General features: G+C 50.1%; 1 protein-coding gene across 1 annotated transcript in view; it reads right to left on the bottom strand.

The window, feature by feature from the left end:
- The window catches only part of col7a1 (collagen, type VII, alpha 1), a 64,752-nt gene extending 50,809 nt beyond the window's left edge, over positions 1-13,943 (bottom strand). The window contains exons 1-14 of the mRNA XM_079747680.1: positions 13,614-13,943; positions 9,563-9,635; positions 8,727-8,907; positions 8,457-8,613; positions 8,085-8,178; positions 7,468-7,626; positions 6,799-6,956; positions 6,394-6,523; positions 6,094-6,213; positions 4,642-4,797; positions 3,858-3,977; positions 3,461-3,610; positions 950-1,066; positions 139-285 (exon numbers count right to left, since the gene is read on the bottom strand). Of these exons, the coding sequence (XP_079603806.1) occupies positions 139-285; positions 950-1,066; positions 3,461-3,610; positions 3,858-3,977; positions 4,642-4,797; positions 6,094-6,213; positions 6,394-6,523; positions 6,799-6,956; positions 7,468-7,626; positions 8,085-8,178; positions 8,457-8,613; positions 8,727-8,907; positions 9,563-9,626 (1,753 nt within the window). The 5' untranslated portion in view covers positions 9,627-9,635; positions 13,614-13,943. The remainder of the gene's footprint in view (positions 1-138; positions 286-949; positions 1,067-3,460; positions 3,611-3,857; positions 3,978-4,641; positions 4,798-6,093; positions 6,214-6,393; positions 6,524-6,798; positions 6,957-7,467; positions 7,627-8,084; positions 8,179-8,456; positions 8,614-8,726; positions 8,908-9,562; positions 9,636-13,613) is intronic.
- Positions 13,944-14,916: the final 973 nt, after the last annotated feature.

Below are 14,916 nucleotides of genomic sequence, written 5' to 3'. Positions count from 1 at the left end.
CCTCCTCCATTCATTCATCCTTTCCCCCCCGGTCCTCATCCATTCATTCATCCATTCCCCCCCGGTCCTCATCCATTCATTCATCCATTCCCCCCCCGGTCCTCATCCATTCATTCATCCTTTCCCCCCGGTGCTGACCGGCGGAGGAGGTGGATGCGGGCGTGGCCTCCTCGCGCCCGTCGTACAGGGTGTACAGGGTGAGCAGGTACTCGGTGCCGGGCTGCAGGCCTGACAGCAGGAACCTGGTGGTGGTCTTAGGGAAGGACTGGCTCTGCACGGCGCCTCCTGCTGGGACAGAACACACACTGTGGACAGAGACCAGACGCAGGGCGGCAAGAGACACGGGCTCACGGCGCAGAGAGACAAGAGAGAGAGAGTGTGTGTGCACGTGAGTGTGTGTGCACACCCCTGTGGGTCTGCTTTCCCGCGTGTGTTTGGTGTGTGCAAGCCTTTGTGTGTGTGTGTGTGTGTGCATGTGTGTGTGTGTGTGTGTGCGCGTTTGCATGCCTATGTGTGTGTCTTTGTGTGTGTGTGTGTGTTTTGAGTGTGTTTGCATGCCTTTATATGTGTGTGTATGTGTGTGTGTGCGTGTGTGTGTGTGTGTGTGTGTGAGGGTGTGTTTGCATGCCTTTATGTGTGTGTGTGTGTGTGTGTGTGGGTGTGTGTGTGTGTGTGTGAGAGTGTGTGTGTGTGTGTGCATGCGTGCGTGCTTGCGCGTGTGTGAGTGTGTATGCCTGCCTTTATGTGTGTGTGTGTGTCTGTATGTGTGTATGTGTGTGTGTGTGCGTGCGTGCGAGCGTGTGCGTGCGCGCCTGAACTGCAGGTCAAATGCAGTGCAGGCAGGTGCATGGCCGTGAGCCTGGGCGTGTGCGTAGCCTAGCGCGTGCGCGTTGACGCGGTGCAGCGCGTGTCCTGGTATGGCTGGGCGTGCCCTGATGTGTCTCCCCACCCTGGCCCTGCCTCCACTCCAGGCGGTAGCCTCTGGACGCCTGGATGAGGTTCCACAGCAGGCGGATGGCGGAGGGGCTGGAGGGTTCAGCCCTGAGGACCTGTTGCTCCTGGCGCTCTGGGGGACGCAATCACAATCACAATTACTTTTATTACATTCTTATTGTACAAGTACCCAGGAGTACAATTCTTATGCTTGGTACCTCAACGCACATAGCCGCAACAATACAATAGAAAGTAAATAGATATTTAAAAATATATGAAATAAGTCAAAATAAGTAAGAAAAAGTAACAGAAGTAAGTAAGCAGGAAGACACAGGAAGAACTTTAGCAGTTTAGCAGATCAATTATACAAAGACACTTAGGAGTGAGATTGAGAGCAATCAAAATCAAAGCCATTCAAACGACTTTCTAAATAAAACATACCGGAATCGTATAACTTATATGGGCAAATATTTAAAGGGAGGTAGGGACCGCCAGTGGGAGGGAGAAAACGGGGGGGGAGGGAGTGAGAAAAAAGGGGTACAATGTTTATTGCAATGTTGTGCTTTCTTCTGTGAATTTGCAATAAAAACAATAGTTCACAAAAAATGTGCAAACATTTCCATATCATCTCCCATACATTCCTTGTGTATACGAGCTACAGTCGTTACTTTGCTCAGTTAAGTATAATGCTTGCAGATGTGTTTGCATCGAAGTTGAAAGGGTGACATTACAGGCTGCTTGATGAGCCAGAGTTCTCCCTGTTTGTCTCTCGCGCCCACACACGACAGCCTCAGGCTCCGCTCTGACAACACGTCTGGGAGCACACATTGCATTTCCTCAACCTCCAAATCACCAGCCACCCAGAAACCAAAGGCGGCTTTCTCCCAGTGTCAGTGCAGACGCCTCCAGCAGTAAAAGCTTAGATACCTCCTTGAAGGTGGGGTAGAAGCTCAGTTAAAACCTCGAAGGGGGGGGTAGAAGCTCAGATACCTCCTCGAAGGGGGGGTAGAAGCTCTGATACTTCCTCAAAGGGGGGTACTATCATCTTCAGATGGGACATGCCCTTGCATGTGTCGTTTATTAATGTCCTTTCTGTCACAAAGGTATTTCATCTCTACTTTGGGAAAGCGTTTCCTAAAGCATAGCCGCCTCTAGCCCTCTCATGTGCATGTGTCTCATGTGCATCATGATGAGGTCCAAACATCAAGCTGAAGATGTATACAGCGCCTGTAAACACAATGACTCCAGCACGGGGACAGGGACTGTAGCCTCTGGCCGCCAGCTCAGTCGCTTCCCAGTGACTCAGAGATACCTCTAACTAAACCTCTGAAGTTAAAAGCCTCCCATTGGCATCAGTCACAAAGGAAAGGTCTGAGTTTGTGAAGAGTGTGTGTCTGTCTGCCTAATGAGTGTGTGCGCGGGTGTGGTCGGAATGTTTCCTAAACAGAGCTAAACAGTTACATGAAGGGTCTATGCCTCTTCCCCTACTCCTGACAACCTGCCAAGGCCCTTACCCGGTACTGACAGCTGGCCGCTCCAAGCACCGCTCAAAGACCAGCTTTAACACGTATTGTTCGATAAAAGGATGGAGGATTTGTATTTTCTTGTATTCTCCTCCATACAATGAGTGTGTGTGTGTGTGCGTGCGTGTGTGTGTTTGGGTGTGTGTGTGTGTGTGTGAGTGCGTGCAGGTGTGTGTGTGGGTGTGGCTGTGTGTGCGTGCGTGTGGGTGTGTGTGTGCAGCTATGGCAGACGGCAGCAGAGTAATTGGCCACCTGGAGGGTTGAAGAGTCACTGATTCCGTGAGGGATTAGAGCAAAGGAAGAAAATGATTAGTTATTAGCTGAATCAACACAGATGTTTTGGTTCTGTGGTTCCCGGTAGGGGCCTTCACAGCATCACGGCCCTACAGCTTAGAGACGGCTGGAAGGGCGGCTCCTAGCCTCTTCAAACAGAACAGCCATCAGCTGTATTAAAGGCTCATGATGCGGTTCAGCGAGAGTGGGTTATAACCAGGTAGTACTGGAGGGGGGATATCATCAGCAGCAAGTCAGCCCGGTCATGACTCAAATCACGCCGTGGAATCGTCATAATATCCACTTCAGTGTAGATCCTCAGTTAAAATGGTGTGCGCTTGATACTACCAAACAATCGTCTCCTTCTTTTGGAAATATCAGATAAAGATAAACAAGGTAGTTCCTTTATAGAGGTTTTGTGTGTTGATTATTATCATCAGATAATAACACAGAACCAGCCCTAGCTGGAGGTCTAGCTGTACTGTATCTACATCTCCCAAAACCAGTTCAGTACCAGTACCAGTTCAGTACCAGTAGCAGTTCAGCACCAGTACCAGTTCAGTTCCAGTACAAGTTCATCACCAGTTCCAGAACCAGTTCAATACCAGAACCAGTTCAGCACCAGTACCAGTTCAGTACCAGTGCCAGTTCATTACCAGTACCAGTTCAGTACCAGTTCTGTACCCGTACCAGTGCTAACAGCGCTAGCTGCAGGGCTATCTGTACCGTACCTATCTTGAACCTGGCGGTGGCAGCGGGGCCCTCGGTGCTGGTCTCATAGATCGGGATCACTGTGACGATGTACTCCGTGTCGGTGGTCAGGCCGGTCAGAGAGTGGGACTCCCGGCTCCCGGCCACCTCCACGGTGTCCACAGCACGGCCTGCAGAGAGGAGGAGGAGGAGGTACGTACCACAGGGAAACATCAACGGAAATGTCCAACAGGAAAAGAATTATGGATAAACAAGAAAAACCTTCTTTAAATTACAACAACAAAACAAGACGTCAATGGAAACCCGAACAAAATCAAAATCATCTGCTGCAGCAGATTTCTGCTAATTTGAGACAGCTTGCAGTGCCCCCTGTTTAGCCAGAGGGGGCGCTGTGGTTTGTTACGAGTGTTGCGTTACCAGTGAAAGGCCCCCAGACCAGCCGGTACACCCGGGCCCCGGACACGCCCCTCCACCGCACACGCACACTGCTCTCCGACTCCGTGTCCACCACCAGCTGCTGCACTGGCTCCAGACGCACTGGCACACACACACACACACACACACACACACACACACACACACACACACACACACACACACACACACACACACACACACAAAAGTCAGGAAGCAATAAAAACAGTTCTTCAGCTCGAAGACAAATTATCCATGTTTTGTACGCAAGAAGAGGCCATGTTGTATAATAATGGTGAGTGTCAGTGGCCAGCATGGTGTTGCTATAGCATGGTGTTGCTATAGCGTGGTGTCAATATAGCATGGCGTCGCTATAGAATGGCGTCATTATGGCATGGTGTCGCTGTAGAGTGGTGTTGCTATAGCGTAGTGTTGCTGTAGCGTGTGTTGCTATAGCATGACGTTGCTTTAGCGTGGTGTCATTAGGGTGTGGCATCGCTATAGCATGGCGTCGCTATGGCGTGGTGTTGCTATGGCATGATGTTGCTCTATATCGTGGTGTTGCTATAGCGCGGTGTTGCTATAGCGCGGTGTTGCTATAGCATGGCGTTGCTTTAGCGTGGTGTCATTAGGGTGTGGCATCGCTATAGCATGGCGTTGCTTTAGCGTGGTGTCATTAGGGTGTGGCATCGCTATAGCATGGTGTTGCTTTAGCGTGGTGTCATTAGGGTGTGGCATCGCTATAGCATGGTGTTGCGTGCCTCCGGGGGGGGGGGGGGTTACTCACGGGTGCGGGCGGTGAGGTTGGATGGCGGGGCGGCGTTGCGTGCAAACAGCGGGTAGAGGCTGAGGGCGTACTCCGTGTCGGGCTGCAGCCCCTCCAGGGTGGTGGAGGAGGCGTCCGCAGGCAGGGTGAGCTCCTGCAGCTGGCTGGCGGCCTGACCTGCTCAGAGACCAGAGACACAAGAGTTAGCACCAGGCTCGAGGGCTGGCCTACACCTCACCAGAGATAAAAGAGGTAGCACCACGGGGCTCTTTCAGCTAGCCAAACACTGACTTATTTGGTTACTTTGAAGACTTGGGAGGACAATGAGGATTATTGGAGGATAATGAAAAACCGACCGGGACAAGATTCACTGCTCACTACCACTTCATCCTTCATGTTAGAACTTGTTGATGACTGAAAGCGACCTGGCAACCGAGGCCAGAAAAATGCTGCCTAAGGCCACGGAGGGAACTAAACCTAAATGCCGGCTTATACATCAAATCTGCAGCCATATCTCTGTATCTTCTGGCTTGGTTTGATTCGTCAGCCTGGGTTTGGGCAGCTGTAACAGTGACCAGGCGAGGACATCGCACCGCTCATCACTAAATACACATCTGGATGTTGTGACCTGTTCTCCTAACACAGCCCCGCGCTAGAGTCCAGGGGCCACAGTTCCTGCACCCCCAGTATCCCATTTGGGGCTATAGTGTTTGGCCCTAAATTCAACCCTCTGAGGGGAGCTTTTGAACGGTGAGTCATGGCGTTGGTATCCAGACGTTCTCATAGTTCAGGCGGCCACACCCTGTCTGTCACACGCCTTGGGAGAGCTTCACCTCAGGTGTCCTGCTCAAGTTGTGAGGATCAGCGATGACAGGATGGGCTGAACATTGCAGGTAATATCGGAGGTAATATCAGGTACTAAATCACCTGATGGCAGCCAGGCCCTCAGGACATTCATTTCTTCTTCGTTTTTATTCCATGCATTATTAACCTGCCAGCAACCTTTTAATCGTTACTTCCATCTAGTACTCTCAATATTCCACTATAGTGTATAAGGACATGCTCAATGTTGTGTAACACTGGATTTAGTGACCAATGGATTGGGTGTAGTTAGGGACCACTGGATTGGGTGTAGTTAGGGACCACTGGATTGGGTGTAGTTAGGGACCACTGGATTGGGTGTAGTTAGGGACCACTGGATTGGGTATAGTTAGGGAACACTGGATTGTGTGTATTTAAGGGCCACTGGATCTGGTGTAGTTAGGGACCACTGGATTGGGTATAGTTAGGGAACACTGGATTGTGTGTATTTAAGGGCCACTGGATTGGGTATAGTTAGGGACTAATGGATTGAGTGTTGTCTGGCAGAGTCAGGAAATCCCTGAGCATTTCTCAGAGAGGAGAACTGGATTGGCTTCTTGCCAATGTGCAGACGGTGTGTCAAAGGAGGGGGGGAGGATATGTGGTTCTGACCTCGCGGGCCATAGGTCAGTCTGTACCCCTGGAAGGAGGTGGAGGGGCGCTCCCAGGCCAGAGACAGAGAGAAGAACCCAGCCTGGACCAGGCGCATACTGGACGCCCCGGGCAAGGACCCTGAGGAGACAGGAGCAGACCATGAGCAGAATGTTTTATCTCTCCATCTGTCTGTCTGGTTCAACATACATGACATCATCCATTCGTGTACATCTGTCTACCAGCAGGCAGTTCATGCCCGACAGGAGGCCTGAACAACATCAGAGCGGCAGCCCTGCGCCGCGGTGTTGCTCAACTCACTGGTGCGCTGCTTGGCGGACGTGGACTCGCCCACGCTGTTTGGGTACTGGGCGATGACCGTCACCAGGTAGTCCGTCCCCGAGCGCAGCTCCCGGGCCGTGAAGGACCGCTGGCTCGCTGACACCGTCTCCTGCCGGAGCAAACTCAACCATTGAGCAAGGAAGGTCAAGGAGGTTCCAGAGGAACCATCCACCGAGATGCCAAAGATAAGCATTCTTCATGCCCATCCTTCTCTGGTTTGACTCCCTCTGGCAACACCTACTCTGAGGAGAATGAGGATCCGCCTTTCAGACATGAGGACGTGTTCATCCTTGTTTCACCTCACCTCACCTTTCATGCACCTGCATCTAGCTCTCCATCTAGATACCAGGGCTTTACCGCCAAGCTGCATTCCCAGGAACCCACCTGACGTAAGTCTGCGGTGATTGGCTGTCCCAGGCCGGACAGAGGTGTGTACTGGACCACGTAGCCACTCACGGGCCCCCCAGCCGGACTCCAGCGGAACCTCAGCGAATCAGAGGTCTGGCCCACGAACTGAACGTTGGACGGACCAGAGAAGGCCTCTGTGGAGAGAGGGATGACGACCAGGACAACGTCAGGATGAGGATGACCACCGTTCTGTCTCTCTAGGACAACCTGAGGAGGAAGACCACCACCTGTCTGTCTCTCTAGCACAACATGAGGAGGAAGACGACCACCTGTCTGTCTCTCTAGGAAAACATGAGGACGAAGACGATCACCTGTCATTCTGTCGGTGTACACAGTGCATACTGAGCTGGGTCGCTGATCCATAGAAGAGAAGCAATTAGTATCTTAAGTGACTCTGTGATGTCAGGAAACAGCTGCAGGTCATGAGCTGGCCCAGTCCCCAGTCCTTTGTGACTTTATTCAGTGTTAAGTGTTGAATGTGACTTATTCAGTGTTAAGTTCATTTCTGTGAGCCTACCATATGTTAAAGGCTAAGTCAATCAAGCTACCACTTCTTAAGGGGGCCCTCTAACGGTGGCCTCTAGCGGGGCCCTCTAGTGGGGGCCTCATCGGGTGCTAGTGTGCAGATGGGCGGTGGGCACATACCGTCGCTGGCGTACACGCCCCCGGCGCTGGAGCAGACCCGCGGGCCCAGCAGGGGCAGCAGCGTGTTCAGCAGCTTGAACTCGCCCACGAAGGAGGTGAAGTCGCGACGCGGCTCGGAGGCGATCAGCCCCAGCTCGCTCCGGTCGGCGCTCTTCACACCTGGGGGGGAGACAGGAGGGACAGCGGGCTTCAGAGAGGGAGAGTGAATGTAGAGAGGTGAGAGGGTGTGGTCAGAGCCCAACTGGAGAGAGAGTCTGCTTGGAGCCCAAACAGAGAGTGTCTGCTCGGAGCCCAAACAGAGACTCTGGTCAGAGCCCAAATGGAGAGAGTCTGGTCAGAGCCCAAACAGAGAGAGTCTGGTCAGAGCCCAAACAGAGAGAGTCTGCTCGGAGCCCAAACAGAGAATCTGGTCAGAGCCCAAATGGAGAGAGTCTGGTCAGAGCCCAAATGGAGGGAGTCTGGTCAGAGCCCAGATGCAGGGAGTCTGGTCAGAGCCCAAAGGGAGAGAGTCTGGTCAGAGCCCAAACAGAGAGAGTCTGGTCAGAGCCCAAATGCAGGGAGTCTGGTCAGAGCCCAAAGGGAGAGGGTCAGGTCGGAGCCCAAACAGAGACGCCTACCGACTGCGAACACGACGACCCCCTGGCTCCGCAGCCTCTGGGCTGGCTCCTGCACGCTGTCCTGGGACTTGCCGTCTGTGATCAGGATTACGATCTGAACAGGAAACAGCATGGCCCCGGACAGGAAGTGGAGGTGAGTACAGGAAGTTGGAGAGCATTCTGGCAAACAGACAGGAGATCTGAAGACTTGTTTTAGTCAAAGCTCTCAATCAAAAGCCCACTGAATCCCTTCTGAATATCTTACATTTTGTATTCCTTTCTCGCACCAACGCACCAAGACACACTTCTTGTATGGGAACCTACTCACCAATCACATTCGGGTTAATAAAGTAGTGTAACAGTTCTGTAACAGGTAAGAGATTGGCCTCCCACCTTGGGGACGTTCCGACTGGTTGCGGGGTTGAAGAAGTTGTCCGCGACGAACTTGAGGCCGGCCCCAGTGCGAGTGTTCCCGCCCTTGTAGGTGAGGTTCTCCAGGGCCTGGAGCAGCTCCGTGCCGTTCAGGTAGGTGGTGAACGTGAACTCAACCCTGGTTCACAACAACCACAAGCTGGTGACCGGAACTCCTCAACATGATGAACGTGTGGCTGGAGTCATTCCATCAGACCAGTTACAGGACTGAACCTTTACATTTTAATTTACCTCGACGTATCGCTATACTGCACGGCCCCGAAGCGGACCCCTGATTGGCCCACATTGCTGATGAAAGGCCTGGCCACGCCCACCATGAAGCCTTTCACCTGCAGGAAGTTGAGCTTGCCGATACTGGAGGATCCGTCGACCAGGAAGACGATGTCTGCTGCCTGAGCGCTATTGCACCTGCCTGGGTAGGGTGAGGGTTAGAGTTAGCTATCACACCTGCATGGATTGTATTAGGGTTAGGGTTAGGGTTAGTTATCACACCTGCCTGATTAGGGGTAGGGTTTGAGTAAGGGTTAGTTAACACACCTGCCTGGGTAGCGGTAGGGTTAGCTATCACACCTGCCTGGATAGGGTTAGGGTTAGTTATTACACCTGCCTGGGTAGGGTTAGAGTAAGGGTTAGTTATTACACCTGCCTGGGTAGGGTAAGAGTAAGGGTTAGTTAATACACCTGCCTGGGTAGGGTTAAGGTTAGCTATCACACATGCCTGGATAGGGTTAGGGTTAGTTATTACACCTGCCTGGGTAGGGTTAGAGTAAGGGTTAGTGATTACACCTGCCTGGGTAGGGTTAGAGTAAGGGTTAGTTAATACACCTGCCTGGGTAGGGTTAAGGTTAGCTATCACACCTGCCTGGATAGGGTTAGGGTTAGGGTAAGGACTAGTTATCACACCTGCCTGGATAGGGTTAGGGTTAGTTATCACCCCTGCTTGGATTGGGTGAGGGTTAGGGTTAGTTATCACACCTGCCTGGATAGGGTTAGTGGTAGTTACAAAGAGACTCAGGAACACAACGCAAGATTATACAGCGCTGGAAGGATTGTAATTATAATCTTACCCTGAGCCTTAGCCTGGTTTACAGATGACAGTAGGACCGCCACAGGCAGAAACCAGCCCCACATCTTTACTACCTGGCAACAGACAGACAGGTTTAGACACACCGTGACATTTAAACCTTTAGCACTTTCATTGTGAAAATGAAAGGGTAAAAGTATTCTCCACACTCTACACTATAATTGAATGTTTACTGTTTGGATTTAAATTAAATCACCAACGCATATAATGCTGAAGAAAAAGAGGAATAGGTCAACATGTACCAGCAGGCTTGGCATTTTAAACAATAATAATAAACATATTTTGTTCATCTTCATGCAAAGCCTTTAACATGCAGCAGGCTAGCATGTCTGGTGCCTTTCGCAACAACCTGTAAAGAAACATTGGTCAGAACCACTTGTTTACTGGTTGAGTGTTCAAACATTGCTACAGCTTCTGTCATTCATCCAGGAGGCATAGTGGAACATAGGTATGTTCTTGTTCAGGAACCTGGAGGGCTTACTTTCTGAGACCAGAGATAATCTTGTCACTGGACTACAATTACACTCCACTTGTGGAGCTTCAGTTCCTCTCACAGCACCTCACGCTGACGAGACTGACAGGTGAGGCTAATGGGAGGCAGTTTCCCCTATGGCCGGGTTTCACCTACAACCTATAACACTTGGATGTGTGGGGAGCCTTGTGAGGCCAGAGCTCTGATGGCGCAGTATGCCTGTCCAGTCAGGTGCTAAATGTCCTCCTCATGTGTGGAATATAAAATGATGAGTCAGTAAACTTGATATACACAGATTAAATAAACGCCCAAACTGCGTTAATTACAAAACGTTTGAAATCAAGTAATTTATAGTCATGTTTTATTTCCAACAGAAGTTGATTTACTCTTCGGTTTGGATGCACCGTAGACAGGCAGTACACAAACTAACTAAGACCAGACCTGGCCCCTCTCACACCAACGGAGCAGGCGGAGATGTGAGGAGCATCTTTGTGTGAAATCATCTTGAGTTTTGTACGACCATTCCCACGCTACACTGAGCGTCCTCTTCAGCTTCCTGCACCCTGACAGTTTGTTCTCCCCTCAAAGGAGATCCTTTTACAAGAAGACATTGTCTATTACGTTAAAGGCAGTGTTCCACACATCAAACCTAAAGTGTTTTTGTTGATCGAATCACTGAGATGACTTCAGGTCACTTTGGATTAAATTAGGCGCGTCTCTGCAGATTGCAGCCAGACACTGTGCCTACTGTCGCATGTGGCTTTAATTCCTCTGGGAACGCCGAGATGCGTGTTGGGGAAGGCGAGCCACAAGAAAAGGACGTTGTGAATACCTTACAGATGGCACATCACACGGCAATCCTCTGAGATCGGCTTTGATTACCAGGCGACCTCGAGAAAAGGAACCAAGGTTCCCCCAAATAGCCTTCCCATCAGGCGAAGACAGAACAAAAGAAGAACGAAATTATTCGATTTTTGTTTTTTTCAAAGCAAGACAAACTGTGACCTAGGAAAAGAGAAATACTCTCAACATGTGAATGGATCCGAGTTGATCTCCTGAGATCGAGCTGAACTGCTTCTGAGAGTCACTTGGTACTACTTAGTATGATGCACCTGGAACAGATGTGTGAACATCAACCCTACGAACACTACAAACATTATCCTATCATATAATGGTGTTGGCCTTCCAGGAGGTATTTCTATTTGTGGAACAGGAAATGGAGTTGAGTTGGCCCTGTCCCTTGTCTGACTTTGTCCCAAACAAACGCTTCAGAGACTTTTGAAAAGCCAACAGCCCGTGGAGATCTGTTAGTGTTTACCGTGCTGCTGTGACTCAGAGGAGCACTAAGCCAAAGTTCCTGCCTGTTCCAACCCCGACATGCTAAGCATAAATCACACAAACCAATGACCTTGCATTCACCATGTACACGGTAGGGATTAAACAATCCCTACGGTAGGGATAAACAATCCCTGATTTAATGAGGTTGGATTTGATGAGGTTGGATTCACCAACCTCTATGGGACTTAAGCCCATGTTGCCTCCCTCTTCTGTCCTGTGGTGCTGCTGAGGGCGGCTCCTCAAGTCCTCCAGAACCCAGAAAGGTACCAGTGGGGACCCTTAGTCCCCCCAGAACCCAGAGAGGTACCAGTGGAGACCCTTAGTCCACCCAGAACCCAGAGAGGTACCAGTGTGGCCCCTTAGTCCACCCAGAACGCAGAGAGGTACCAGTGTGGCCCCTTGGTCCACCCAGAACCCAGAGAGGTACCAGTGGGGACTCTGAGTCCACCCAGGTCCCAGTGTTAGAACCCTCTAAAGCTGTGCAGACAGCATCACCATGGTGATTAAAGTCCTCTCCTCACGCTCAGATGCTGGTTCCAAATCCTCCCCAGATGATTACAGCATGGAACATATATTAACCAACAGATTTGAAAAAGTGAAACTCTGTGGTTGAATAGTTCGGAAGCATAACCTTTACTTAAAACATTCCTGGGGGGGGCCTCCACACCTGGAAGAGTTAAAGCATACTCTCTGATGTCCCGCCCACTCTCACTCTCACCTAGGAATCTAGCCAATCATATGGGTTCAAAGGTCAAGGATTCGAAAGGGCAACGCGGCTCAGGGTCATGTTCAGGCTTCCTCAAGCGAAAGAACCAGTAGAATAATGTCACAAGAAACGGCGACAGCAGATGAAGGAACATTCAGGCGGCATTCAGGCAGAAGGAAAGCTAACAGAAGCTAAGGGCTAGCGGAGATGCCATTCTCCGGGGGGATCCTGACCCTAGCCCTGTGCGGAGCAGAGTGTGGAGTGGGAGACTGGCTCGCTCAGCATGGCGTGTCCTGTCATGGAGAATAAGCCTCCAGCAGGCTGCTCTGGTGACACAGGGAACTGTTACAATCATTGAATCTGATGCTTGCCCTCACCGAGTCTAGTCTGAATTAACAAATTGATGAATAAAATAAATAGAATCAAGATGTCTATTCATACTGGGGTTGTCTTAGTAAGATTACCTCCAAAAAAGAACGATCAGAGTCCAGCCTGTCCTGATGCGAACGACCTACTGACCTCTGTGTCAGATAGAAACTGTAGGCCTTAGACATATTAGATAGAGACAGTAGGCCTAAGACATGTCAGATAGAAACGGTAGGCCTAAGGACATGTCAGATAGAAACGGTAGGTCTTAAGACATGTATCAGATGGATATGGTAGGCCTAAGACATGTGATAGAGAAGGTAGGCCTAAGACATGTCGGATGGAAGATGTAGGCCTTAGACATGTCAGATAGGGTAGGTCTAAGAGAGATGAGTCAGATAGAAATGGTAGCCTAGGGACAGGTCAGATAGAGGGTAGGCCTAAGACATGTCAGATAGAAACGGTAGGCCCAAGAGATGGGTGATGGAAACAATGTAAACACCAGTAAAGACTCTAACTGGATATAATAACTGATAATTAGCGCTGATTTCTTGGCAATATTCCAGTTTATCATATCTGCGTGGGTCACATTAATGAGGGTTTGGAGAACATCGTCGTAATTAATGCGCTGCAGCGAGAACAGATGTTTCCCATTACGCACGATACAAAACAACACTTTTCATATCCTCCAAATGTATTTGACGGAATATCAAACAATATCACCTGCATCTTAACCCTAGTCTGTGAATAACGCGTCTCTCTGGATACTAAATGTGGTCGGGTTCGCTTGAGGTCACCATCTTCGTATTGCCATATGCACACTAAGAACTTCAATGCGTCGCAGAAGGCACGGCCAGGAGGCGCATAACGTGAGCCGTTTTAATTAATCTGTCCAGTTTTCTGACGGGAGCCTAAAACAGGCAGTATAACCAAGAAACGGCGTGGTAATCGGATCGGTTATTAGCAGCACCCTAACTTTTATCAGAATGCACATTATGGTCTGCAAGTCCTACTGAGATTATAAAGTGGTCCGTTCACTGACATCTACAAAGTAATTGCACAATATAAAATCTGCAGCCTAGAAGTTTAGGATTGCTTGCGATTTACGTCCTTAGAATATTCCCAGTATTCCCAGTATTGCAGCGGGCCTACCTGACGACTCCTACAATTCTCTGGGTAGCAGCTCCTCTGGACCAAATACTTGTTCACGTCCTATCCAACCGTGCCACCTGTGGCATAGCCTCTCTCCCTCTCTCTCTTCTTCCTTTGCACCGGTATGTTCAACGTAGAAATGTAACGCGGTGATGTCCACCTGTCAGCGATGATAGGGACGGAGGAAATCCGTGAAAGTGAGTCACCCGCAGTAATGTCACCCAAATCTTCTGACAGCGTTAATTTAGCGCGTGTAAGTGCAGAACGTGTCTAGTGGTGAGGTAACATGCTGATGATGAATAGCTGAAGCCATTCTGATCCGTGAGGCTCCGTTCCTCCACTCGGCTTAACTAAGCAGCAGCGGAACCGTCCAGACTTGTTGGGATGCCTGAGGGATCATTGGCTCTCCCTCTTGCCTTTCGCTTTTTTTTTTTCTCTTCTTCTTCTTCTTCTTCTTCAAACCTCCCCGCGCTGCCTCCCTCCCTCCCTTCAAACCTCCGCATTTCCCTCCCTCCCTTCATATCTCCCCCCCTGCCCCAGCCTCCAAACCTCCCTCTCTGCCCCAGCCTTCAAACCTCCCCCTCCTCCTCCCATACTTTGGACCTCGCCATCTGCCTCCCCCCTCTGCCTCCCCCCTCTGCCTCCCTGCCCCAGACTCGCACTCTAAAGCTTTTCATAACTACACAAGATAGTTTTTTTCAACTGCAGCTCCCTCATAGCTCAACATTCATGACCTCATCCAGTGTTTTTCAGCTGGGCACTGTAGCGGTACGTTAGCACACCGCTAGATAAACACCTGCCCCTATACTACCTACTTCATGGTATAAAATCACTGCTAGGTAAACACTTGCCCGTATATTATCTACTTTACGGTAGATAAGTGTGATAAACTCCTGCCCCTATACTACCTACTTTACAGTACAGAAGTGTGATAAACACCTGCCCATATACTAACTACTTAACTATAGAAACACTGGTAGATAAACACCTGCCCCTATACTACCTACTTTACGGTATAGAAACACTGGTAGATAAACACCTGCCCCTATACTACCTACTTTACGGTATAGAAACACTGGTAGATAAACACCTGCCCCTATACTACCTACTTTACGGTATAGAAACACTGGTAGATAAACACCTGCCCCTATACTACCTACTTTACGGTACAGAAGTGTGAACTGGGATCATTGCCACCTGGGCTCCCCATGACAGAGAATCTATTACTAATGCTGCGGTCGTTGGCACAGCAATGTGTTACATAGTGTAATTCGGGGCTACGCCACCATGGCCTTCAGAGGCA

The sequence above is a fragment of the Pollachius pollachius genome (assembly GCF_949987615.1).
Source record: "Pollachius pollachius genome assembly, chromosome: 12".
NCBI classification, from domain to species: Eukaryota; Metazoa; Chordata; class Actinopteri; order Gadiformes; family Gadidae; genus Pollachius; species Pollachius pollachius.
Note: the sequence above shows the minus strand (reverse complement) of the source record. Positions and strands in the feature narration are given on the sequence as shown.